The sequence below is a fragment of the Arachis hypogaea genome, chromosome 5 (assembly GCF_003086295.3).
Source record: "Arachis hypogaea cultivar Tifrunner chromosome 5, arahy.Tifrunner.gnm2.J5K5, whole genome shotgun sequence".
Taxonomy (NCBI): Eukaryota; Viridiplantae; Streptophyta; class Magnoliopsida; order Fabales; family Fabaceae; genus Arachis; species Arachis hypogaea.
This window is the reverse complement of record NC_092040.1, coordinates 90,867,761-90,892,691: the sequence shown is the minus strand read 5'-3', so window position 1 is coordinate 90,892,691 and position 24,931 is coordinate 90,867,761. Positions and strand designations below refer to the sequence as shown.

The 24,931-nt window shown below is 34.1% G+C and overlaps 3 protein-coding genes across 4 annotated transcripts; 1 reads left to right on the top strand and 2 right to left on the bottom strand.

The window, feature by feature from the left end:
• LOC112801867 (plastid division protein CDP1, chloroplastic) lies at positions 1-5,955 on the bottom strand. Its single transcript, XM_025844814.3, has 12 exons — positions 5,127-5,955; positions 4,575-4,688; positions 4,362-4,499; positions 4,138-4,242; positions 3,920-4,042; positions 2,904-3,272; positions 2,672-2,767; positions 2,400-2,516; positions 1,789-1,854; positions 921-1,697; positions 517-707; positions 1-336 (listed from the first exon to the last, which is right to left on the bottom strand). The coding sequence occupies exons 1-12, from the start codon at positions 5,388-5,390 to the stop codon at positions 255-257; spliced, it is 2,442 nt and encodes an 813-aa protein (XP_025700599.1). The 5' UTR covers positions 5,391-5,955; the 3' UTR covers positions 1-254.
• Positions 5,956-6,245: 290 nt separating this feature from the next.
• LOC112801866 (DNA-binding protein RHL1) lies at positions 6,246-12,555 on the top strand. Of its 2 annotated transcripts, none has more exons than XM_025844813.3 (12): positions 6,246-6,754; positions 7,325-7,435; positions 7,906-7,992; positions 8,150-8,361; positions 8,861-8,933; positions 9,220-9,438; positions 10,388-10,418; positions 10,502-10,551; positions 10,665-10,713; positions 11,341-11,375; positions 11,919-12,002; positions 12,124-12,555. In XM_025844813.3, exons 1-12 carry the CDS (start codon positions 6,413-6,415, stop codon positions 12,172-12,174), a joined length of 1,344 nt encoding a protein of 447 aa, XP_025700598.1. In that variant the 5' UTR covers positions 6,246-6,412; the 3' UTR covers positions 12,175-12,555. The 2 variants fall into 2 exon arrangements, with proteins under 2 accessions (XP_025700598.1, XP_025700597.1); XM_025844812.3 differs by having other exon boundaries at positions 6,279-6,754; positions 10,385-10,418.
• Positions 12,556-19,488: 6,933 nt separating this feature from the next.
• LOC112801865 (probable metal-nicotianamine transporter YSL7) lies at positions 19,489-23,309 on the bottom strand. The gene is made up of 6 exons (XM_025844811.3): positions 22,736-23,309; positions 21,818-21,972; positions 21,483-21,580; positions 21,267-21,401; positions 20,935-21,124; positions 19,489-20,850 (listed from the first exon to the last, which is right to left on the bottom strand). The coding sequence occupies exons 1-6, from the start codon at positions 23,157-23,159 to the stop codon at positions 19,750-19,752; spliced, it is 2,103 nt and encodes a 700-aa protein (XP_025700596.1). The 5' UTR covers positions 23,160-23,309; the 3' UTR covers positions 19,489-19,749.
• Between the last annotated feature and the right edge of the window lie 1,622 nt (positions 23,310-24,931).

Sequence of the window (24,931 nt, the reverse complement as noted above, 5' to 3'; positions counted from 1 at the left end):
AAAAAAATTTTATCAGAATTTTCTGCTCACTACAATGAATATGTCAATCAATCGGTTCTTTACACTTTAATCGACAAGAAAAAGGGAGGGGTTGGAGGACAGCCTATTCATCTTCCTTATAATATAAAGTAAAAAGAGAAAACCTAGTTATCTTACCTTATACAGTATACACTGAAAAATATATGTAATCATCTGCCTAAATAAACCAAAGTTAGCAGCAATGTAAGTTATTTCCTGGTGTGGTAAGCCAAAGATCATGGTGTTCGTATATCACCTTCACAGAACTTCCATGATCCATCTTCTTGCCTCTTGAGGATATACTTAACTTTATAAGTGCTGTAATTAATTAAAAATTGAAGTTAATGAAAAAATGACAGAAGCCAGGAAGTAGTGCAAAATGTTACAGGAAAAGGGGGGAAAATTGAATGGAGAAAATAATGAAGGATAGCAAAAATGATAGGTCTGTCTAGCCAATAGATCACAGAAAATACAAGGTTATGCAAGTAAACTATATACCTGTAGTAATTTGGGTTCTTTTGCTGAGAATCATCAACTAGTTCTGCTGCTTCCTCTAGGAGAGCCTCTATTTCTGCCATGTCTACTCCACTCCCATCTGATAGAATGTCCGCTCGTAGGACAGACAATTTTAGCAAAACAAACCTCCAGTAACAAGATCTTTCATTTGCCGCATCAGCCAAAGCTTGCCACTGCCAAAGATAGCACCAATTAGTTTTTCCCCCCTCTTTGTTGTGATGAATGAATTTGTATTATGTGATAATTTTACTTAATTTCATTCAATTCTAACTTTCATAAACCAACAAATTATGAGTATCTTGACTTCAAATGCCAGAAATCACCCATTACAAGCAAACAAGAATTTGAATGAGAGGAGATTAAATAATAGTCATAGCATAGGCTACCTGAGCAAGCATGGACTCATCAAGGACTTGAGCTAGGGAAGTAACTACATGGCTAGGTCCCAAAGCTTCAGCTTTGATTGCTTGCCATTGTTTAACAAGCTTTTCAGCCTCTTCCAAAGGCATCACCAGCCTCCTGTACACATTAACATGGGATGATGATTTGCTAAGAGAGGCGCGCAAATCACTTTGATTTCCGGCATCGGACTGCTGCAAAAATGGTTGCTTAACTATTGCAAAGATTTTCTTCATTCTGCCAGCAATGTTACTACCCCTGATGTAAGCAGGGCCCATAGTGCAGTCAGCAGAAGAATCTGTTGTCCAAGCACTGTTATTATTGGCTCTAGTTGAAGTCCAATGAGAGCTGCTCTTGCTTAAGTTCATTCCAAACAACTTGACAGTAGCAAAAGCAATACAACCAAGTACAGTAATGTATGTTATTCTTCCAAATATGTGTGGATGAGTGTAGGGACCATCCCAAATTCCATTGCGATGAGTGCCTAGACTTCTGTTCACTTGAACAGGTGATTCGTGAAGACTGCTTCCATTTTCATCTTTGCCAGATAGCAATGAATTCTGCAAATCAGTAGGAGTCAGTTGTTTGACTGCATACCCTATATTTGGAGAAGAGCTTGTATAGGAGCGAGGTTCCTCAAGATCTCTTCGTTCTAATGAACCAGATGAGGACAGAGGTCTATGACATATAGTAGGCACCAATTGTGGAGCTCCACTACCTTTCTTGCTTCCTGGAAACTTCTTTTGAGCATTAAAGAAATTGACCTGCACAGATGTAGATCGAAACACGACGTTTTGTTAAAATTAAGGAGGCAGCAGATGAGTTGTTGCCTACTACTACTACAATGGATCTCACCAGAGCAGGAGAACAATCTTTAGTATCTGGAAACAAAGCAAGTGCAGAATCCTTCAGCCATTTTTCCTGGTTAATTTCAGCAAGTGGTCTTCGATAAGAAAACAGAAACTCTAAATTTTATGACAAAACACTAAGATGAAGGACAAAACATTTTTCTTGAAGCATTACAGCTGTTATCTTGTGGAAAAAATATAATACATAATGAAGCTCAATCAGAACAGAAGTTTGTTAATTTTTTTCCCGACTATAAAAATCCAATTTTCAATGAAAGAAAACTCTACATAAATTATTGGAAAAGTATGGCAGTAAAATATGCATTATATTTTAGGCTAGACATTAAAAGCATTAAGTAATCCAAAATACACTACTTTGGAAACCCATCTGATAGATAATAGCACACACTGGACAGGAGGAGCCCAGGTCTATCGTTAAGGTCATCTAACAGACTAACACTACAATGGGGCTGCCGGAAGATGAGGTGGTGTCGCTAAAAGTTTAAAACTATCACCAACTTCGCATGCTACATAATACCAAAAAAGCCGCATAAAATTAAAAAGATACATGATCAGAGTGGCAACCAAAATAAGAAGCTGCATGAATAAGAGAAATACCAATGATGGGTTTTCAACAGAAGCATCCATTATTGCCTTTCCCAAGACCGATTTATGTTTTGGATTTGAGTTCAGCTCAAGCTGCTTAAGCTTTTCAACTGCATCAGCCTCTGTACCCTAGAATTTAAGGCCAAAAAAAGTTGATGAATTATGATGAAGAACTCCAGGGGGAATGTAAAGGGAGGATACAAATTAAAACTGCAACATAATTTTTAAATGCTTCTGGAAGGCCGAAATGATTAATAGAGTTAACATGAAATGAAAGAAAATACCTGGCCAAGAAGGAATAAGCAAAAAGCTTCCTCAAACTTCAGATCAATGCCCTCAGAAGCTATTAAACATTCACATATGTTTTTCGCTTTGTTAATCTACATATATTAATATAAACAATTAATATTAGCATGAAACTTACAAAGGCAATGTTAGATAGCACTATGAAATATGGACTATAAGAGAAGAATTCAAATATCCCTATAATAATTAAGCTTCAGAGAAGAGTATTACCAACTCTTTTTGCTTGCTTGAAAATCCAAGTGCCAAATGAGCAATAAATACTCTATATAAACAGTTTGAATCAATTACTACCCTTTGATTTTGTGATTCAATTGTCTTCTTATTCTTTCGCATCACTGCTAAGTTATCCCAAGGTAGAAGATCAACTATCTCACCAGCCAGCAAACTATTGAATGCTTGGCTTAGAAATGAAGGCCAGTCTTGCACTTGGCATGAAGCTTCAACATCAAGACCCTGTCTGAGTAATTCACGCAAAGCCGCAATAGCACCTCGCCTTCGATCAAAATTCTCAACAGAATTAGGCATGCTCAGAAGTTCTAAGGTGCAAGCAGGTGCAAGCTCTTCTAGAGATTCTTCAATCTAGAAATCATCAAAAGCATCCTCAGGGTGTGTTCCACTCCTAATCTTGAGATATGAAATGTGATAATACAAAGAGGAAGGAGGTTGATGTCTCAAAATTAAATGTTTTCAAACATGAATGCAGGAACTACTACTTCTCCAGCAAAAAACAAGTATGAAAAAGGAAAGATGTGAACAATTAAGAATGTCATGAACACATAATGGAGACTTCCAAGAGTGATAAATGGTTGCAAAATTAAATAAGTACTCTAAAGATATTAATATGTAAATATACTATAGTTATTGACAACACATAGTAAGATATTCATGAAGCTTGCCTAAAGTACATATTAGTGAAGCTTCCTGAATCATTGTAAGCAGTAGCAATTGATTTTGTTGACGTGCACAATAATATTTTCACTAAATAAGATACTGAATTATTCCAAGAACTCACTTAATATGCCACAGTTGTGGAAACAACAATGAAGAGTATAGCATTTTACATTGGTGGACATTAATTATCTTTTTTCTTCTGTTGAAAGACTGTATGAGATTTATATGGTCCAATATCGCGTTTGTTTGGTATATGTTAATATGTTATATACAGAAAACCAGCTAATAACACAGAGATCTCAAGTGAAATTATACCCTTTAAAAATGTTTCTTACTTGGGATAGCAGAGTCATTTTTGCAAGAGATGGTTTACTCCTTAGAAGACACTGGGCGCGAGCAAGAGCTTCAAAACCTTGAGAAACTTTGTTCTTCTCAAAGCCAGCCTTTGCAATTGCACACTTAAAGAAAACACCTATGATAAGGAATGGGTACATAACAAGATTGCTACAAATTGAGAAAGTAATATCTTGATGTCTGGGTCCACATTTCATACCTCAGCTAGTGCCATAGAAAGAAGCAAATCATCTGTGTAAGGTTTGGCATCTTGATGCTGAAGATTCGCCCGTCCAGTCTCTAATACAAGCTTTGATTCTCCAACCTAATTAGAAGAAATATAAAGGAGACAATAAATATTTCATCCCCAAAAAAAGCTAGAGAAACCATGCAAACAAACCAAAAGAAAAACATCCAAAATGACTAAGTGCATGTCAAGCTCACTTCATGAAGTAGGCACAGGGCAGCAGGCAACCAAGACCAAGGAATTCGAAGGGAGGATTTAGGGGGAATCTTTTCCTTCAGATCACCAGCATATTCTGGCTCAAATAGAAGCTTATCCCTGACATCCATCAGCAGATCCTGTAAACCAACTTCAGATCAGAGAAATAAGAGAAACTCAATTCAGATACCACCAATTGATGATCATTTCTATACCAGGCGAGATGCAACAACATCCAAGGAATAACCCTCTTCAATTTCTGCATTTTTCAAACCCATAACTGCTTTAACGATTTCATCTTTCTCAGCTCGATCAGGAACACCAATGAGCTGCAAAATGGTATGAACAGCACAAAAAACATAAATATTAATTGTAAATAAGCACTATCCAGCATCCAAGTCGAACATTACAGTATAATAGGAAAAAGATGGAATGTTAAGCAACCAAAACAAGATAAGAAGATGAAGATTCCTTCTACTCCCTTTATTCAGCAGTACAACTCTGACATTGTGACATACTTTTTCTTTGAATAAATTAACCATATTATTTCAGTAGAAAAGTTTATAAACCACCAATAAGTCAACAATCAAGTGCTCTCTTCTTCCATGACTTCAAACACAATTGAGCTAAATTTCCCATTATTTTTCTTCAACATCCGGGATTTGATTGCCCATAATTCATTATCCTTCCTTCCCAATTCCTCAATGAAAGTAACATACACAGATACAATAGGATAAAAAAGGACTAAAAAAGGTAGCTTCCGTTACCTGGTAGCAAGAAACAGGGATTTCAACAGTTGATTTCAACTGAGCATTTTCAATAATGCGGGTATCAACGGGCTTCAATCTTCTCCTCTCGAGCACAACATCACTCTTCCCCGCGTGTAACCCAACGCAGAATGAAGAACCACAAAACCCGGAACCCACATCGCCATGAATACCCGAAAATGGAACCTTCAAATCAAAGGAACCAACGCGAGCAAAGTAACGCAGAGATGAAGGAGCGATCGCTGAAGCATTCGCAAATGCCATGAGCTATCATTCCCCCAAAACGAAAAAGGGAAAAAGCACAATGCACCCCCTGAAACCCTAATTTTTCGAAAATCCGCTTCAGCTTCAACTCTAACTTCGCATTTTCTGCAGTTTTTTTTGAATTCTCAGAATCGCATTCTGAATTTAATGGACATTAAAAAGAAAAAAAAAAAGTGACCATAAAGAAGGTTCTTCTCGAGAGTGAGAGTGAGAGTGAGAGTGTGAAAAGCGTTGCAGTAGTTAGAACTTAGAAGAGGAAAAAGGGAGGGAGATTAATTCCCATTCCCAAAGAGGAAAATCTAATTAACGAGCGAGTGTTTTTAATTAGCTGAAATAAAGTTTGATTAGAGAAATGGAACCTTCTTTTTCTTCTTTCTGTAAAATTCAATATAGCTTTGTTCTTCTTTTTTGTTTTATTTTCTTTTTAATTTTAACTTTAATTTGTTACTATGGCAAAGAAAAAGCTAAAACCCAGTTGGCCCTGTAGTGTGAGTTTGATGTGAAAATTGCAAAACAGAAAAAAGAATCAAATGATTGAGACCGATCTATGTTGAGTGTAAGGTTCAGAGTTTGTGCAATCTAATTTTAGCAATTTTATTGGAACATTCTTTTTTCAATATCTCCTTATTTACTGAGACTTAATGTATATCAAAATGTAAAAATAAATAATTTTAAAAAAATTATTTTGTCATAAACTAATTTTTTTTAACAAGACTTGAATTTACAATCTTTTAAATAAATATAAAAAAATTATGTCATTTAAAATATAATTCATTAGCCTCATCAACTAAATTTTAGTGCACAAATATTTATAGCTTTTTTTATTTAAAAATGAAAAAGAGGTTATACTGTTATAGAATAATATTATTTGTTAGTATTATTTAGTTTTGATAGAACAAGCTAAAGGCCTGAAACAAAACAAGTGAACCTTAAACCCAGTGATAATTATTAATTAAAGCTGACACGAAGAAAAATAATTTATTTCCCGCCTGTGACTGTGAGCGCCGAAGAAGAGAATCTCAATGGCGCGCGGAAAGAAGAAGAACGTCGACGAAGCCGAAGCAACTGACATGGATCCCTCAACAAACTCTGAAGCCATAGAGCGCAAGAGGCTCAAGGCGTTGGCGTTCTCCACCGGCATTCTCTCCGACGTTCCCGACGGCGATGCCGGTTCCGTCCACCTGAAGCCGTCATCGACGGTGGCGAAGCACCACGGTAAGGACATCATCAAGAAGTCTCAGAGGAAGAGCACAAGGTTCCTCTTCTCGTTCCCCGGCCTCCTTGCTCCCATCGCCGGCGGTAAGATCGGCGAGCTCACGGATCTAGGAACGAAAAACCCTATTCTCTACCTCGATTTTCCGCAGGTTATCCCCATTTTTAAATTTAATTTGAACTTTTTATGCTAAAATGAAATTTTACTTGAGTTTTGTTTGTAATTGAGAGCGAGATGGTAGTGTGTTGGAGATAGTATAATTAGCTCTTATTTAGGTTAACTTCGTGTTTCATTTGAAAAAAAAAAGTGTATAGTTTAGCTACTCACTGCTTTGTTTTCAATGTTTCGAAGGATGCGATTTTGTTGTTCTTAGTTGCTAGGGTCAACTATGATGAGGCAGAAAGAGAGAAGGAACTGCGAGAATAACTGAAGATAGAGAATGAGGAGATATTTTATCTTCACCATGCGATCATCTACCCTGGTTTTGTACCAATTGTGATTTAACTGCCTACTGCAGTTTGTAGCTAATTCTAACAACTTGGTTTTGGAATAGCCGCCACATAAATTGTAAATACTGTATTATAGTTTCAGTACTAAGGATGTTTTAGGTTTCTGATTGAAATAGTATGAGTATGAGCGGTTGCTTGCTTTGGATGGACTATAAGTGTTGGGTTTGTTGCTTTATGTTTTGGTATCTAAAGTGATTTCTCTTACCTTCCAGGGCCAAATGAAGTTATTTGGTACAATTGTATATCCCAAGAACAGATACCTGACTCTACAGTTCTCCAAAGGTGGGAAGAATGTAATGTGCGAAGATTCTTTTGATAACATGGTTGGCTTTCTATCCCACTTCATTGTTATCTTCATTTTTGTTGACTCCTGATCTAGATAGTGCAAGTTAGATTGATGCTTAAGGTGCTCAATTAAATAAATTTCTCCTTGTTACTTCCTATCACAGGCTTTTAATATATTCATTTCATGATGGGTGAATAGGTTCGTAGTTAACAGTATGGTCTATCATAAGACACACTGGTATTCTTTCCCTTGTTAGTGGGAAAATGCATTGTTGTTATTGTTGTTGTTTCATTGTATATATTACTGTAGTTTCAATTCCTATGTTTACTCTATGTAACATACAGATGTCTAGATCTAGCAATGCTTTGTGTTCTTCCTGAATCTCTTGCTTTTAGTCTAGGAACTATGATCTTATGCATGTCTTTCTGATTGTTCATTTGCAATTTTGTGTTTCCTGTAATTGGGATTTTCTGCATGAAGTAATTGATAATTTCAAGCTTTCAATAGATTGTATTTTCGGATGCATGTTGGATTGGGAGGAAAGATGAGAATCCAGAAGAAGCTAAGCTGGAATTTCCTAAAGAATTGCATGAGGTTAGCAATATTTACAATGTCACAGTTACCTAATTATAGAGACAACTGTTGCGTGCTTCTATATTTGGCTGGAAAAATGAAATCTCCCCCCTTCCAACCCTCCTCCTTCCTCTCTTGTGTGGCTGATACAACTGTTTGGAGTTTCTTTCTATTTCAGGGACAGCAAGCTGAATATGACTTTAAAGGGGGTGCAGGTGCAAATTCTGCAGTTAATAAAGCTGTGCACAAAACCGAAATTCAATATGCAGAATCAGATTCACCAAAGACACCAGTTGACAATGATTTATCAGATAGTGAAATGAATTCAAAAGATACGAAGGAAATGGTCCCAGTCCGCCATTCAGGAAGAATTACAAGGAAATCATATAAGTATGACCCTCTTCTATATTAGTTTACTTGATGTGTGCCAGTATAAAGTCATGAAAAATGATCATGGTTTGGTCATGATAGCAGGAGATTAAATAAAATTATTAAGAATTCCTTATTTTTAAATGCTTGCCTATGGACATGCTTTGTAATAGGAGACATTCTTCAATCTATGCATTCAACTCCTCTTACTCAAGAAAGGCTTTTTAATTCTTGTTGATGATAATGTTGATGTGTAAACAGAAATCCATATTTCTTTATGCATATTGCTAACTGGACATGAAATCATGAAAAGTTATGGTGTTCTTATAAACACATTATTGCCATATTGTGAAGTTGTGCTGGAACCAGGGGCCTAGTCTGCCTTAAAACTTAGTGCTAAAATGTTCATATATAATTTTCTGTTAAACTATTTTGCTGAGTTATTTAGGAGGATGATCTGACTTAAATTAGTATTTTTGTGACTGAAGGCCGTACTCATGTGGTTCTTTTTTTGGACCAGATTTGCAGAACTTTCCTCTGATGATGGTTCTGGTGCAAGCAGCCCCGACCTTTCTGAAGATGAAGAAAAATTGGTACAAGTTGATGCTATTGTAGACGATCACCAGATTGAATAATTTTAGTAGTCTATTTTGGATCCCCTTGATATTTGGGGGTAAAAAGTTCAGGATTTAATTCTACGTAGAAAAATTCCACTCCCTTAATACTTTTACCCTCATTACTTGCAACTGTGTTCAACATTATTTGTCCTTTTTGTTTTTTATTTCTTTGATCATCATTAAAATGTTGGAATTTAGAAATTCATTGATCTTATATTTTATATTGAAGTTTTATTCTATCTTTGTTAACTCGTCAATACAGGGAAAAAGCCCATGCTCTGTAGTTGTTGGCATTGATAATGAGGATACAACAGAAGTGAATCAAGTCCGTGAGGAAAATAAAGAGCATGCTTCAGGCTTAAAATCTAAGAAAGTTCCTCGATCTGCTTCAGCCACTGCAAATAATGAAGATGTGTCTAGTAACAATGCTTCACTTGTCCAGCCTACTATAGGGGCATTATTCAAGAAAGCAGAAGAGAAGGTAAGGTTTTGACACTGTAAGCAGGACCAGCATTTAATTTCAGTATATGTCAATATTAGTCTACTCTTTTTCTTTTTTCTATTAATTAAGATTCTCTGTAGTCGAATATTGCGCATCCTCTCAGTTTACAGTTCAACATACAGGATATTTATTAGTCTTTTTAGATGTAGATCTTATGTTTTTTCTTGGATATGTAAGTTCCTCTGGCAATTTCTATGAATGAAAGTTTGATCTTCTACAAAAGAAAAAAAGGGCATCGAAGATATGGAGGTGCTTTTTGAATTGCATCTCTAATTAATTTAGAAAATGTTTCTTAGCCTCTTGCTAGACACTGGGTTATGTAATCTTTTAATGGTGGTTTGAAATCAAATCTTATTTGATCATGGATCTAAGATTTTGTCATATGACCTCCACTTTCTAATATTCTTTTGGAAGATTTGAAGATGTACTTGCTTCGTTTTCTTTTCTTTCTTTTTTTTGGTTGGGTGGTGGGGTTCTTCCTTGCCGGGAGAGAGAGAGAGGGGGGGGGGGGGGCAGGGGTCAATAGATATGGGTGGGACTGGGATTAATATAAACAATTTTCAAAACCTTAAAAATACATGTTTAGATAACGTAAATCAGCACAAGAATAAGGTCTTTACCTTGTGACCTGGAAGTCATGAGTTAAAATCTACCTACATCTACTTTCCTTAAACATCACTAGGTGGGAGCCTTGTCTAATGTCTAGGTTGCCTGTTTTAAAACGTGGAAATTTTTCACTTCTGATAACTATCCATGCATGCAATGAGAACACATGATTGTTCATCTCAATCAAGTATCTCTGCATGATACTCTTTGGAAGACCTTAAGGTCTCAATTCTCAATATCTTGCCTTCACACCAAGATGAATTTGAATAATCTGAATGCTTGTATATATTTAATGGTCAAATTCCTTTTTGTGTTTCAGAAGGCTTCGACAAGGAAACCTCAATCATCTAAAGGTTGTAAAACTTTTGTTTCTTTATATAATTATCAGCAATTGGATTTGTGAAAATTGAATGATAAAACTATTGGTGTTTTTCAGTTACTGGCCAGAAATTGCAGCCTGGTGGTTCAAAAAGAAAGATTGATCAGGTCCTCATTTTCCTGAATATACTTCCTTCAAGTGGGATGAGAATCATCTTAATAGCAGTAAGTGGTTCAACGTTGGAATATGATAAAAGCTAATAAATTGGCTATTGTTACAGGATGCAGGAACCAAAAAACGGGCAAGGAAGACCAAGGACAAAACTTTCGGTGAATATCCTCCTATCCAACTTAACTCTCTATTGGCTGTGTTTTTATCATTATTAAAATGTCGAAATTCAATCTAAGATGAATGGATCTATGGATATTTCTTTGGAAGTCCTACGTAAACTTTGAGTTGCTATTAATCTTAGATAAGTTTTGGCCCTATTGATATGTCATTTTCCTACGCAATATATGGTTGTTTTCTGAACTCTGATATAATCCCTGTCTGAACATCAACAAATCAGTAGAAACTAGAAGACGTTTTATGTTTTTTCTTATTGTTCTTCATGTAGCTGTCCAAAGGGCAGCCCAGTACACAAGCATCCCATGTTAACGCAGGGTCTGGGAAAGGGCTGCACCTAAAGGGTGTAATGTAGGCAGCCTAACCTAATAATTGCATTAGTGGCTGATTCTATGGCTTGAACCCAAGACTTTGAGGTCATACGGAAACAACTCAACCATTATTTGTTTTTTATTTTTTTTTTCTTTTTCGGGAGTTACCAATCTGCATTAAAGGCTGCTTCTTTTCCGTAACTAAATGTCGGTTTTTCTTCTAAAGTTTCTAAAATCTTCTATCTTAATAAGTCATTCACTAACAACTTTGGCAAACTTACCATGTCTGCTATTTTTCAGATGAACATATTACAGTAAAAAGCAAGGGGCATAAGGTAACTTTTTCCCTTTTAAGTCCATGATTTTACTTATTGGTTGATGCTTATCATAATGTTAAACAGCTCAGCAACTTATATAGGAAGTAAATCTTAGAATTTCTACTGGTTCTCCCGTTCTTTCATGGATTAGCTTTGCTTTCGATAATTGTTTGCCACAAAATGCATTTTGCCATCTCTCAATTTCCTTTTGTTCTGTCTTTGATATTTAAGTTTTCTACTAATACTTTGAGGAACACTCTTTGACTTTATTTTCTTTCTTGAATTTTGATCACTGATTTTTCCGTACCTGCATGAGTGCACTTGCTTCTTGTTTGTCTCTGGTTTCGCATTATATCGTATACTAGGGTTTTAGTACCTTTTTTTTTTTCACAATGTTTGAATTGGGATATTTTTCCCATTGATCACTTTGGGATTCAATACACTGCCTATTCTGAAAATGTACTCGTTTATCTATGAACCTCTCCCTCTCATGCTCTCTTCTAATAAAACTTGAATTAGCATTTGCACTGCAATATGATTCCTTGGCACTTTTCAATATAGGTTGAAGATGATGATGATGATGATGATGACGATGATGATGATGATGATGATGATGACATTGAAGAATTTTCAAATGCTTCAGAGGTAATTGTTCCTGATACACATGGCTGCATTTGCATGCATGTAGTTCTGTAACCACTGCTAGTTTTTCAATCATCTGAACTGTATTTTATGTTTTTTTTTTTAATTTTCTTATTTTATTTAGGATGATAATGATGGCGATGATAATGATAGCGATGAAGACTGGACTGCCTGAGAGTGTGATATGAAACGCAGTTATTAGGCACAGAGATGATAAGGCATAGGTGATGTGGTGACCTTGAAGTTATTATGATGGATGAACTGTGATGATATTCCACTGCTTACCTATCTCTCCAGTGCATACATTAGAGAAGGGGTTTAAGATCGAGAGAGAGAGAGAATGAAATTTGCTCACTATTTGGTGTTTACCACTTCAGTCTTCATCTTGCAAAATTGAAGTTCTTATAAGTTGTTGGGTATATGAAAATGGTAAGATGACAAAATCTTATATTTGTGTAGTGTAAATTGTACGCTTAGTACTTCATATCTGAAATAGTGGACAAGGACTTATTTATACATATTGCACGTAGCAATTATGATTAGTTACGTATACAAATGGTTGTGTCATTTCTATTGCCAATAGATACAATGTTTTGAACATATACAACTCTTAAAGAGTTGTGTCCCTTTAGCCAATAGACACAATGTTTTGAACATACACAATCCTTAAAAGGTTGTGTCCCTTCAACCAAATGGTATAAAACGGTTAGTAACTGTTTATTAATATTAATAATATTAATAATAATATTAATAATATTAATTAATCAAATTTGTAAATACCCTTCAATCCCCCACTATTTACAAAATTTAAATGTCATACAAGTATATGCATAAAGAGTGTGTCACTAAGATTAAACATTCTTTTAGTGTAAATTTTAAAGTTCTAACGAAGTAATAGGTGTCTAATCGATTAAACCTATACTTCATATGCTAGTACCAAAAAACACACACATTACTTATACTCTCTAAGTTCAAGAGTTTATAATTTTAAGCACTTATATGGTCTTGTGCTCATCCTGGTTTCATAAATATTTACGAGAATAAAACCTCTAAAATTCTCGATTAGAGCGGCACCACTCTTATATTCATATAGGTGGAATCTTTTGATAGATAATATTATCATTCCATTAAGAGTTTAAACTCACCCTCCTAATTTATTGTAAATAGCACTAAATCCTATACCTTAGTGCTTCAATTGCTAAATAACTTGTTATTACTCATTAAACCTTGAAACTAGTGGTCTACTACAATAAGGTTGGGTTCCCATCATTTAGCAATAATAGGTTTTAATCCCATTTTAGCAGTAGTTTCTTTGATTTTATCCCTTGACAAACCTTTAGTCAAAGGGTCTGCTAAATTTTCTTGAGATCTTACATAAGTGATGGTAATTACACCATCTATTAGTTGCCTCACAAATTCATGTCTCAAACTTATATGTCTAGACTTTCCATTATAAACCTTATTATATGCTCGAGACATGGTTGATTCACTATCATAGAAGATTGAAATGGTTGTTGTCTGCTGTGGCCACAGCTTTATATCATATAACAAATTTCTTAACCATTCCGCTTCTTTACTTGCAGCTGATAAAGCTACAAACTCAGCCTCCATAATAGAATGTGAAATACATGTTTGTTTTTTTGAGGCCCAACTTATTGCTCCACCACCTATGGTGAAAATCCATCCTGAAGTGGATTTGTTATCACTAAGATTTGTAATCCAACTTGCGTCGGAATAACCTTCTAAAACTGCAGGATAATCACTATAATGTAATCCCAAGTTTATGATTTTCTTGAGATAACCAAGAACTCTTGTTATAGCTTTCCAATGTTGATTGCTAGGCTTTCCTGTAAACCTTGATAATTTGCACACAGCAAATGCTATATCAGGTCTAGTACAATGCATTGCATACATTAAACTTCTTATAGCACTAGCATATTCTAATTGTGCTATAGATCTTCCCATGTTTCCTTCTAATTTAAGATTAGGAACATACGGCGTATTGGATTCTTTAATTGTGAGATGATCAAACTTTTCCAATACCTTTTTAATATAATGAGATTAACTTAAAGTAAAGCCAACTTCATTCTTATGTACCTTTATGCCTAATATTGTATCAACTTCATTCAAATCCTTCATCTTGAATTTAGAAGTTAGATACTCCTTCGTTATACGAATTTCTTCTAAATTTGTTCCGATGATTAACATATCATGAACATATAAACAAATAATTACTCCATAATCTTTAGTAAATTTTGAGTAAATACATTTATTCGCATTATTATGTGAGAAGCCATTTGATAACACCACTGAATCAAACTTCTCATGCCATTGTTTAGGCGCTTGTTTTAGCCCATACAAAGACTTAATTAATTTGTAAACTTTCTTTTCATTTCCGGGTAGCACATAGCCTTCTGGTTGCTCCATATAAATTTCTTCATTAAGATCTCCATTTAGAAAAGTCGTTTTAACATTCATTTGATGTATATGAAGCTTATGTATGGATGCTAATGCTATAAGAGCCCTAATAGAAGTCATTCTTGCCACAGGTGCGTAGGTATCAAAATAGTCTAGACCTTCTTGTTATCTAAACCCCTTGGCCACTAACCTTGCTTTAAAGGTTTGTAATGAACCATCAGTATTATACTTTTTTCTAAATACCCACTTACATCCTATAGGCTTTGATCCTGGAGGCAAATCAACCAAGACCCAAGTATTGTTAGATAATATTGAGTCCATTTCATCATTTATTGCTTCTTTCCAAAAAGCAGAATCCCTTGAAGCCATAGCCTCTTTGAATGTTTGAGGATCACCCTCTATGTTCATAACAATAGAAATCTTGTTTGTTACAGGATTCCTAGTTCCTTCTACCAAAAAGGTGATAGCCTGAGAAGAAATAAAATCTGGACCCAAGTCCTTTTCTTTTCTTACTCTCAAGCTCTTCCTTGGTTCAATAAACTCTTTGTCGCTTAGACGTTTATTATTTTGATTATTTATTTCTTGTGAAATATTAGTATCATTTTGGGGATACTTTGAATTAGAAGTTGAATCATTGATAAATTTATTTTCAATAAATTCTACTTCTCTTGATTCAACAACTACATTAGACACTAAGTCTAATATTTTATATGCTTTAGAATTTTGAGCATATCCTATAAAAGTGCCTTTTATGCCTCTTGGCCCCAATTTGGTTCTCTTTTGATTAGGAACTCGATAAAAGGCTAAATACCCCCACACTTTAAGATAATTTAAATTAGATTTCCTTCCTTTCTAAATTTCATAAGGAGAAACATTTCTATATCTTGATGGTATCCTATTATGGATATGACATGATGTCAATAATGCTTCACCCCACAAATTGTAAGGCAATTTTGCATTTAGTAACATTGAATTAACCATATCCACTAAAGTACGGTTCTTTCTTTCCGCCAAACCATTTTGTTGCGGAGTATATGGAGCGGAAGATTCATGCACAATATCATGCAATTCACAAAAGTGATCAAATTCATTAGAAAAATATTCTCCACCTCGATCACTACGAAGAACTTTTATTTTCTTATCATGCATATTTTCTACTTCCATTTTATATTTCTTAAACATTTCAAAAGCTTCATCTTTATTTCTAAGCAAATACACATAAGTAAATCTAGAACAATCATCAATGAAGGTTATAAAGTATCTTTTTTCTCCTCTAGTAATATTGCCATTTAGCTCACAAATATCACTATGAATCAATTCTAATAAATGTGTATTTCTTTCAACCTTAGAAAAAGGTTTCTTAGTAATTTTAGATTGTATGCAAATATCACATTTCTTACTAAAATCCTTGTTACTAAGATCAATATAGTTATTCTTTTACATATATTCAATTGATTTGTAATTTAAGTGTGCTAATCTACTATGCCATAAATCACAAGAATCAACAACATACAAGGAAACATTCACTTTATTAATACTAAGTTTAAACATGCCTTCAGTACAATATCCTTTTCCTATGAATACATCATTCTTAAGCAAGATCACTTTATCGGATTCCATAACAACTTTGAATCCTTTCTTACACAAGAGACTAACAGAAACTAAATTTTTTCTCAAATCTGGAACATGAAGTACATTTATTAAACTTAATTTCTTTCCAGATGTAAAATTTAATTCTACACTTCCTTGACCACAAACTTTGGCTGAGTTGTCATTTCCCATCAAGACTTCTCTATTGTTCACTTCTTCATATGTTTTGAATTGGTTGCGATTATTGCAAACGTGAACAGTAGCCCCAGAATCTAACCACCACTCAAGTGATTTTCCTTGTGTTGCTATGTTGACTTCTGTAACCATGCCAATATGCATGTTTTGTACTTTTTCTACAACCATAGCAATTAGATCCTTCTCTTCCACTAAGTTGGTCTTTGGTGCTTCCCTTTTCAGAAGTCATTCTTTGATATAGTGTCCTTTCTTGTGACAATGATAACACTCTCTTTGTCTCTTCTTATCTTACTTTGAATCACTAGAGAACTTTCTTTTCTTCTTATTGGTGTTGTTTTCACCAATATGATTCACTTTAGAACTTTGAGAAAGATACACAGTATCACGTTTTCGAGTTTCCTCCTCTATACGTATATGCCTTAGTAATTTCTCAATTGTGAAGTCCTCACCAAGATGTAAAAGTTTCTTCCTATAACCATTCCAAGATTAAGGCAACTTTAAAATAATTGCTCCAACTTGTAATGATTCAGGGATCACCACTTGTAGATCACGAAGTCTACTTACAAGGATTTGTAATTCATGAATTTGATCCATGACAGGCATAGTATCATTCATAATAAATTCAAAATATTTCATCATAATAAACTTATCTGTTCCTTGTCGTTCGGTATTGTACTTTTCTTCCAAAAATTTTCAAATCTCTAATGGTGATTGAATTGACATGTAGAGATCATAGAGTCGGTCGGATAAAGTATTGAGAATATGACCTCGACATGCAAAAGTATCTTCATCACGTTTCTTTTTCAATTGAACAATCTTTTCTTTCTCTTCCGGTGTGGAATTTTCAGCGGCATCGGCAATTGGTGTAGTCTTTGGATCAATCACATATGCAAGATTGAGAACTGAAAGAAGAAACATCATTTTGTCTTTCCAACGGTTAAAGTTCATTCCATCAAAGCGATCTAATTTGACAAACTCTTGATTCATGACCTTGAACGTAGTGTTTTGATCTTGTGCCATCTTCAAGAAATATCTCTCTAAAATTGTTGGGTATATGAAGATGGTAAGATGACAAAATCTTATATTTGTGTAGTGTAAATTGTACACTTAGTACTTCATATCTAAAATAGTGAACAAGGACTTATTTATACATATTGCACGTAGCAATTATGATTAGTTACGTATACAAATGGTTGTGTCATTTCTATTGCCAATAGATACAACGTTTTGAACATATACAACTCTTAAAGAGTTATGTCCCTTTAGCCAATAGACACAATATTTTGAACATACACAATCCTTAAAAGGTTGTGTCCTTTCAACCAAATGGTACAAAACACCGTTTATTAATATTAATTAATCAAATTTGTAAATACCCTTTATAAGTGACACAAATTTCAATCATCTTAAAAAGTGTTTTACAAAAGAACATGAAGCTAAAGATGCAAGTTTATGGAGGACTTGAAAAAAAAAAACGAATGATCGGTAGGTTCTATTGAATATTTAGAAGACTGGTAGTGTGTTTGGTGAAAGGTAGAAAGTAATGAATTAATGAATGTTTTTTAAGATTGATGTTAGAATAGTTTGCCCAATATATATTGTATACTTGTTTCTTGGGTTCAACGTCTGTCCCTAACCATCATGGCATGCTTGTTGGTGGTGTTGGTGAGGGGCAGGTGGAACATATGAAACTTACCGAGATATTGAAAAAGGTGAATGTAATCGAAATTTATTCCAAGTTCTTCTTAAGCTTCATTCATGTGGATTTTTACGGAGCAAGTTAAAACTTTATACTAGACACAATGGAGTAAGAGTTCAGTGATGCAAAGTTACATCAAAGTTCTTGTTACCGGGAGAATTTGTTCAATAACAAATTTCTAGTGCCCTTGAAAGATATCATTGATAATTGAAAATATGCGATGCCTTGATGTCACTTCTTCTTGTTGACATTGATGGAGTGTTTGAATCAATAGACGACAATATAGATAGTTAAGATAACCATAGAGCAATTTGCTATTGCCCCTTCTTTCACAGTTATGCAATGAAGCATGCAGGAGTTTACTTCATTTATATATAAAAGTACTTGGGACAGACACCAATAGTTAAAAGCAGAGACTTTGATCAATGATTTATATAGTAGATTTCATCTGGTGCAATAAGATTTTATTCTTATTAGCATTGAATATTTTAACAAAGGAATTTCAATTTATAAATTTTAGAATATGGAAAGGGAGTTTGCTAGTTTGAACTAATATATTTTTAACACAAAATAATCATGTTTTTAATCAATTCAAGTTATGTAACATGTAATTAAAAGTTTGGATAAAAATAAATTTTTGAAACACATATTGAATATCTCAGAACCATGTAACGATCTCTCAATATTTATGTTCCTATGAATATAAGAATAAAATTGATACGATAAATTAATTATTTAAAGTTTAACTAAATTATAATATTCTAAGTTCAAATTAAGTAAAAGAAAAAAAAGAAAATTTATTGTGCTCAACTGCTAATGTACTCATTACTCAATAATATTTATTACGCAATAGTAATATATAATATAATAGAAGATAATTATCCTTTATAAATAGATAACATGAATACCAATCGTCAAACATGTTATATCATCTGACTAATTTCACGCAATTACATATGAATTTCTACTTTCTACCTTATAAATTGATTGTGCAAGATGGGCAACACCCTTGCTGCCATTGCGATTCTAAGGAAGACGGAAACAATATGGAAGAGGGTGGATGCGTGGCAGATGCCTGCACATCCAAGGATTACTGCGACAAAATGATATTCCCAAGTCAATAAACTACCTTCAGATTATGAAAGACAGATTTTTTTTGAAATTGCTTATTGATTACTTATCTGCCCACAAAGGAGAGAATGCTTTTCAAGAATTTGTGCAGAAAATTGTTTGAATATATCAATATAACCCATTAGTTCATTATTTGAATCCAGGATTTGATGTTTTAGCTCTTGTATTATGGCGTAATATATGATATAATATTTTAAGATTGTTCAATCTTTAATCATTAAATATATTTTTACATGGTTGAAAAAGGGCTCTTTAGCCTAGAAACTCATCTCTTTTGGGTCAAATTTTCCAATTATTTCTATATATCTCCTTAGCATTAGTTTTAAATCATCTAAATGGTTATAGCTCATCGTAATGCAATTTTATTATCAGAATTCATATATTATAAATAGAAGTTGGGAGTATGTATACCTGAAATGAAGATGTTTTAGGAGCCTCAAAATAACAAAATCAATCTAAGCATGAAACCAAATACCTGTTGATATAACACTGCACATTTTGTCTTTATCATGTTTGTTCAACTACATGTGAAAGCAGAATTATGAAAATGTAAACTTCAACCAATTTTGCTACATGCAATTTGACCTTCATTCCCTAAGAAAGTATAGCAGAAACTTGAAAGTTGCAACTTAAACTAGTCTTGCACTAAAGTTTAAATCCCAAGAACATGCTTTAAGACTTACCTAAGACACTGACTGAATTCAAGTCCATTTAACCTCAATTCCCTAAGAAAGTGTCAACCCTGGCATTAGTGGCCCTAGACAAGAACTTCATACAGATAGGTGGTTTAACTCCAGCAAGAGCAAGAATTGAAGAAGGCAGAGTCCATATTCCATCACCACAAATCAAACCAGAAGCTACAGCTGGTCCAAATGCATCAGCCTTAGCCTTGTTCAACTTTTCCCACACAAACAATATCAAACTTCCAACACACATGTCAATGGCAAAGTAGGGTCCTAGATAGAATGGTATTGCCATGGCCATTGGAAGTGGTATGTACCTCCCCCTTTTACCTAGGAAATCTTTGATCATGTTTATTACAATGGCAGAACCAAAGAGGATATAGCAAAGCAAGAGGCAGTGTTTTGGTAGAGACTTGAAGCCTTCTACACCCAATATGGCCATGTTCCTGAAAACCATTGCATTTGGGGCAGGGTATTCACTATTTGGTGTCCCAAGATCAGGAAATGCTTTGTAGAAAATCCAAAAGACACAAGGAGAAACTACACACCCCATTGCTGTGCCAATTACTTGGCTAACAAACATGGAGCGAGGCGAAGCGAGGGTAAGGTAGCCGGTCTTAAAATCTTGCATCAAGTCAGAAGCTGTGGAAACAATGTTCATCATCACCCCACAAGCTGCTAGGCCAGCAAGAACTCCACCATGTGATGAACCGGCCCATGCTCCAATTGTAAAGATGGCAAGCTTTCCATAGGTGGATGCAAGGGACCAATCCGTCAGTCCACTGCCATAAGAATTGCAAAATGCTAAGGTAGGCGCAATGAGGTAGATGACAATCATGTAATACCATCTCAGTTGATGAAATATGTGAGGCAAAGTGGCTGTAGAGATGGCAGCTATGGCTACATAGCCTCCAACTGCAAACCATGTGGGAATCTGATCTTTAAGAAAGAGTTGGGTTCGGCGCTGATCATCATAGGATTGCTGAGGAGGCAATGGAGAGTCCTGATCAGCAACAGGAAGAACACTTTCCCTTTTGTTCCGAAATTGAGTATACAAACCCAAGAATGTATGAGTTAGCACCTTGAAGAAGTTATATAAACCATCTCCAAGGATCATAGCTATGGCTAGAAATACCTGAGGTCAAGGTGAAAGATGCATCCAATTAGAAGCATTTAGATTAACAATGGCGCTAGAGGTGCTTTGTAACAAAAAACTTACTCTATAACCTTGGATTCCATGAAGGCTGCCATCGCCAAGGCCTTTAGCATACCAATCACCTTCTCTGTTCTTTATGAGTGGCCACATTAGACCCCATGAAAGGATTCCTCCAAGGAGCACTGATATGTTTATGATGTAGGGGCAAATCATTCCTACTCCAATGTAGGTTGCAGAGAAATCGAAGTAAAACCTGAAGCAAAGTAAAGGCTGAATTAATGATAACTAATTGAGAATGAGTTCCAATATATGAGGTATCTTAGTATTAGATTTATGCACATGTTCTTCTCAGGATAAAATGAATGCTTATTTAAAACAAATATCTCACAATGTACCTGTTCTGATATGCTTTGAGCCCCAGTGAAGGGAAGGCTTGAAATCCACATTGGTCAGTGGCTGTATAGAACCATTGAAAGAAACCCCATAGAAAACTAAAACTGAAGAATTTTCCCAAAGTTTTCACTTGCTTCCTGGAGTAGTGGAAAAAGAAACAAGAAATTAGTTTTGGATATCCAACTTTTGATGCAGTTAGAGTCTGTTAAAGTTCATACTTTGCTAATTTGGCTCCCTGAGGAGTGTGGAAACTGTTGATAAGATGAGCAGTTGCAGTACCACTTGGATATGTCAATTTGAAGTCAATAACCATAATCTGCAGCATGCAAAGACAATAACAAATGGTAACAGTAAAATATGATAATGAATAAACATCCAATTTGGTACTAAAAGAATTTTAGATCAGACATTTCAGTTCTCAACAAATTTTTATTCTCTAGAAGTCTTTGAGAATTACTCCCATCATGCTACAATTCATTTTCCAATATATTGTACTTAAAAAAAGTTAAACGGAAATGGATAATGCAATCAATGTTTGAAGAACTAGTCATACCTTTCTAAGAGGTACAACTGAGAAGAGTCCAAGAAAGCTAACAACAAATAGAAAAGCAATCATCCACCCTAATTTTGGGTCCTTAAAGTCACTGCTATCTGATGTTTGATCAGCCACACGTTTACTCATTCCAAATAGGTAACTCCCAAATCCTCCTGATCATAAAAAAGTCAAACACAGAATCTGAATCAGAATTTTCAGTTAGCATGGGCCTCCTATTATGACTTGATAACACAATGTTATCCAAAACGTTCAATTTTGTCAAATAACAATGATATAATATTCCAACTTAGATTAACATTACCTTAGTGATAGATGATATAGTGAGCATGGTTTCACATATACTATACCTCTTATAAATTAAAATTATCAAGTTTTTCTTTAAGAAATATTTTTCTTTTTTTTTTTTTTCACCTCTCAAATTTGTTCTGGTATATACTGAAACTCGAGACAAAAAAATGGCATTATCTATGAATTCATGATATCATCTGGCCTTAAATTTCTTCAAAATTAGTCAAAGTTGGTTACATACATATTAGTTAACCACTTTAGTGTTGAAGATTTTTCAGTGAAATTTATACAAATTCAATCTTGGTCCACAGAGTTTCACATCATGCCAGAATACTAATCAAGGAGAAAAGTATATACGTTTTCTTTTTTATTTTTACTTTTCTATGAGCAAAAAGTGCCAAAAAAAAAAGTATTCACTCTTAATTTCAATGCTAAGGTAACAATCCTACTCTAGAGACTAATCACAGATCATATTTCAAGACATCTGTTTAGAAAGTTTAAAAAGTGTTTTAAAGATATCCAATCATGTATTGTCACTTAAATACAAGTATTTAATTCAAACATGTATGAATTTGATTGAATGACAGTGTACGATTTTAGAAAAGGACATAGCAAAAGAAGTTATACCACTAAAGGCTATGCCAGAGGATGCAACAACACATGTTTGTATGACAGTGTTCTCTTGCCTTGTAAAAGGTTGTTTCAACATTCCAGAACCTTCCAAGAACTTGGTCCATGTCTTCACAAAGAAGAACCCCAGAAGCCCTGCAGACACATTCAGAGAAGGTATGATACCAACTGTGAGGTTGAGCTTCATGACTATGAAGGTGAAGAGTATGCTGAGTGCAAGGCTCACTGCAAAAGCTCTCAAAGTTAGTTGGTTCCTCCATGATGGAACCAGCTTGTGTTGAAACACCTTCTCCACTGAAACCTCTTCTTCCCTCAGTTCTATGGTACCATCATCTGCATGATCATGATCATGTTCATGATGATCAACAGAGTCAAGACCATTCTCCATCACCATCCTATCCCCACTTCTATGTTGGGCCATTGATTTCTCAGTTCTAAAGTCGTTTGGTAAACCTTCCTATGTACTAGTAGTTTGGTTAATTTAGTTGTAGCTTGTAGTCCTTTTTATAACCAACAAGAAGTTGGAATTTTGCATGTGAATGTATCCACAAGTTGGTGTTTCAAAAGTCACAGCTTTTGTAGAGGTCACCACAGTTCTATTAATCAAGGATACGAAAACCGAACCGGCCATAAAACTCGTACAATTAAAAGTTCAATTGAGATTGAATCGAATATAATAAAATAATATATTTATGTATAAATATATAATTTTTTATTTATTATTTTAAATCGATTAACCGCTAAAAATAAATTAGTTCAATCGATTAATCAATTTTTTATTATCTTTTTTATTTTAGACCAATTCACTGCCAAACCATTTTTTTCTTAAACCGATTTAATTCAAACCAATAGATTCGATCGAATTCTTATAACAATGCCATTAATTGTGTGCATTTCGTTTTATTCCAAATCAATAGTCTAATATACTGTTTAACACTTGTATATGTCCATTCTTTTAATGATGTTTTGCTTTCTAATCTTTTTAGAAAAATATAATAGTTAATAAATATATATAAATTAGTGGTCAATCTCACTACTAAAAACTTGATCCAAGATATTATTATAGTAGAATTATTAAAAATATGAAAACAAGCTGGAATATTAATATGTGCTATGTGAAATAGTTGACTTGACGCACACAATAATATTGGGGGACTTTGGATTTGAGATGGCAATAGGGAGATATTCAAGTGGACTTGGATTCTTAAAAGTGAGATTATTGTAGAGTTGTAGTGTCTCATTTGATGGCTACAAACCAATGGGAATGGGAATGTAAAACATTGCATGATATTAAGATTACAGACCAATGATTAAAAAGGTATTTGCCTTAAATCAATCATCATTGGGGCGTCATGTTATTATTTTTTTTATTTCATTAGAAAAATATTTTTTAGAACGTTATGTTTGTTTATTTGGAAGATTATTTTGTACTAAAAACAAAACAAAATTACAAAACTACTAGTATACAAACATTATATTTGAGAAACTAAAACTTCTTATCTTTTGTGGGGACAGAGAAAGGAGGATTTCTTATAATATAAAAATTTGAAAATAAATAAGAATTTTAATTTTTATAGAAAAATTCATCCAAACTAAGTACTAAAAAAGTTAAACCTTACCCTTTTCCATTCTTAGCTTCCTTCCTACTTGGCTGCTCCAAATTTTAAGGTATCTAATAAGAATAACAATTAAAAAAAAAAACATTGCAAATAAGATATATTCTTACTGAGGATAAATTACAAAGTACCAAGTAACGTTTACCTTTCCGATGGCAGATGCAACTAAATAATTATAATGCCTGATTGAACTTGGCCAAATATTTTATCCCAAAAGAACTGAGTTTCTACTTTCTATGCTCAAAAGCCTTTTTTAAATCATATAAATATATTTATTGATTAAAGATTTGATAATATTAAGATATTATATTGTATATTAAGCTAAAAACACGTAATTTCAATAAAAAAAATTAGTTAAAAACAACGGACAAAATTTAACAAAAATATATTTCACATTAATTTTTAAAGTTTTTATTAAATAATTAAAAAAAATAGTTTGACCCCTCGCATTTGATCAGTCTAATTCGAGTTATACACAATTACAAGTGAGACCAAGACATCTCATATTTTCAATTACAATTATATCTTGATAATATAGATTTTTTTAAGAGAAAAATATTTTTTACAATATCTCCCA

Coding starts and splice junctions, on each gene's coding strand:
- LOC112801867 (XM_025844814.3), bottom strand. CDS start 5,390: ATGGCATTTGCGAATGCTTCAGCGATCGCTCCTTCATCTCTGCGTTAC. Junction 4,689..5,126: donor TCCCTGTTTCTTGCTACCAG/GTAACGGAAGCT, acceptor ACCATTTTGCAG/CTCATTGGTGTTCCTGATCG. Junction 4,500..4,574: donor ATGTTGTTGCATCTCGCCTG/GTATAGAAATGA, acceptor GTTGGTTTACAG/GATCTGCTGATGGATGTCAG.
- LOC112801866 (XM_025844812.3), top strand. CDS start 6,413: ATGGCGCGCGGAAAGAAGAAGAACGTCGACGAAGCCGAAGCAACTGAC. Junction 7,993..8,149: donor TTCCTAAAGAATTGCATGAG/GTTAGCAATATT, acceptor TTTCTATTTCAG/GGACAGCAAGCTGAATATGA. Junction 10,419..10,501: donor GAAACCTCAATCATCTAAAG/GTTGTAAAACTT, acceptor GGTGTTTTTCAG/TTACTGGCCAGAAATTGCAG.
- LOC112801865 (XM_025844811.3), bottom strand. CDS start 23,159: ATGGCCCAACATAGAAGTGGGGATAGGATGGTGATGGAGAATGGTCTT. Junction 21,973..22,735: donor CTCTGGCATAGCCTTTAGTG/GTATAACTTCTT, acceptor TTTTATGATCAG/GAGGATTTGGGAGTTACCTA. Junction 21,402..21,482: donor CAGGGAGCCAAATTAGCAAA/GTATGAACTTTA, acceptor CCACTACTCCAG/GAAGCAAGTGAAAACTTTGG.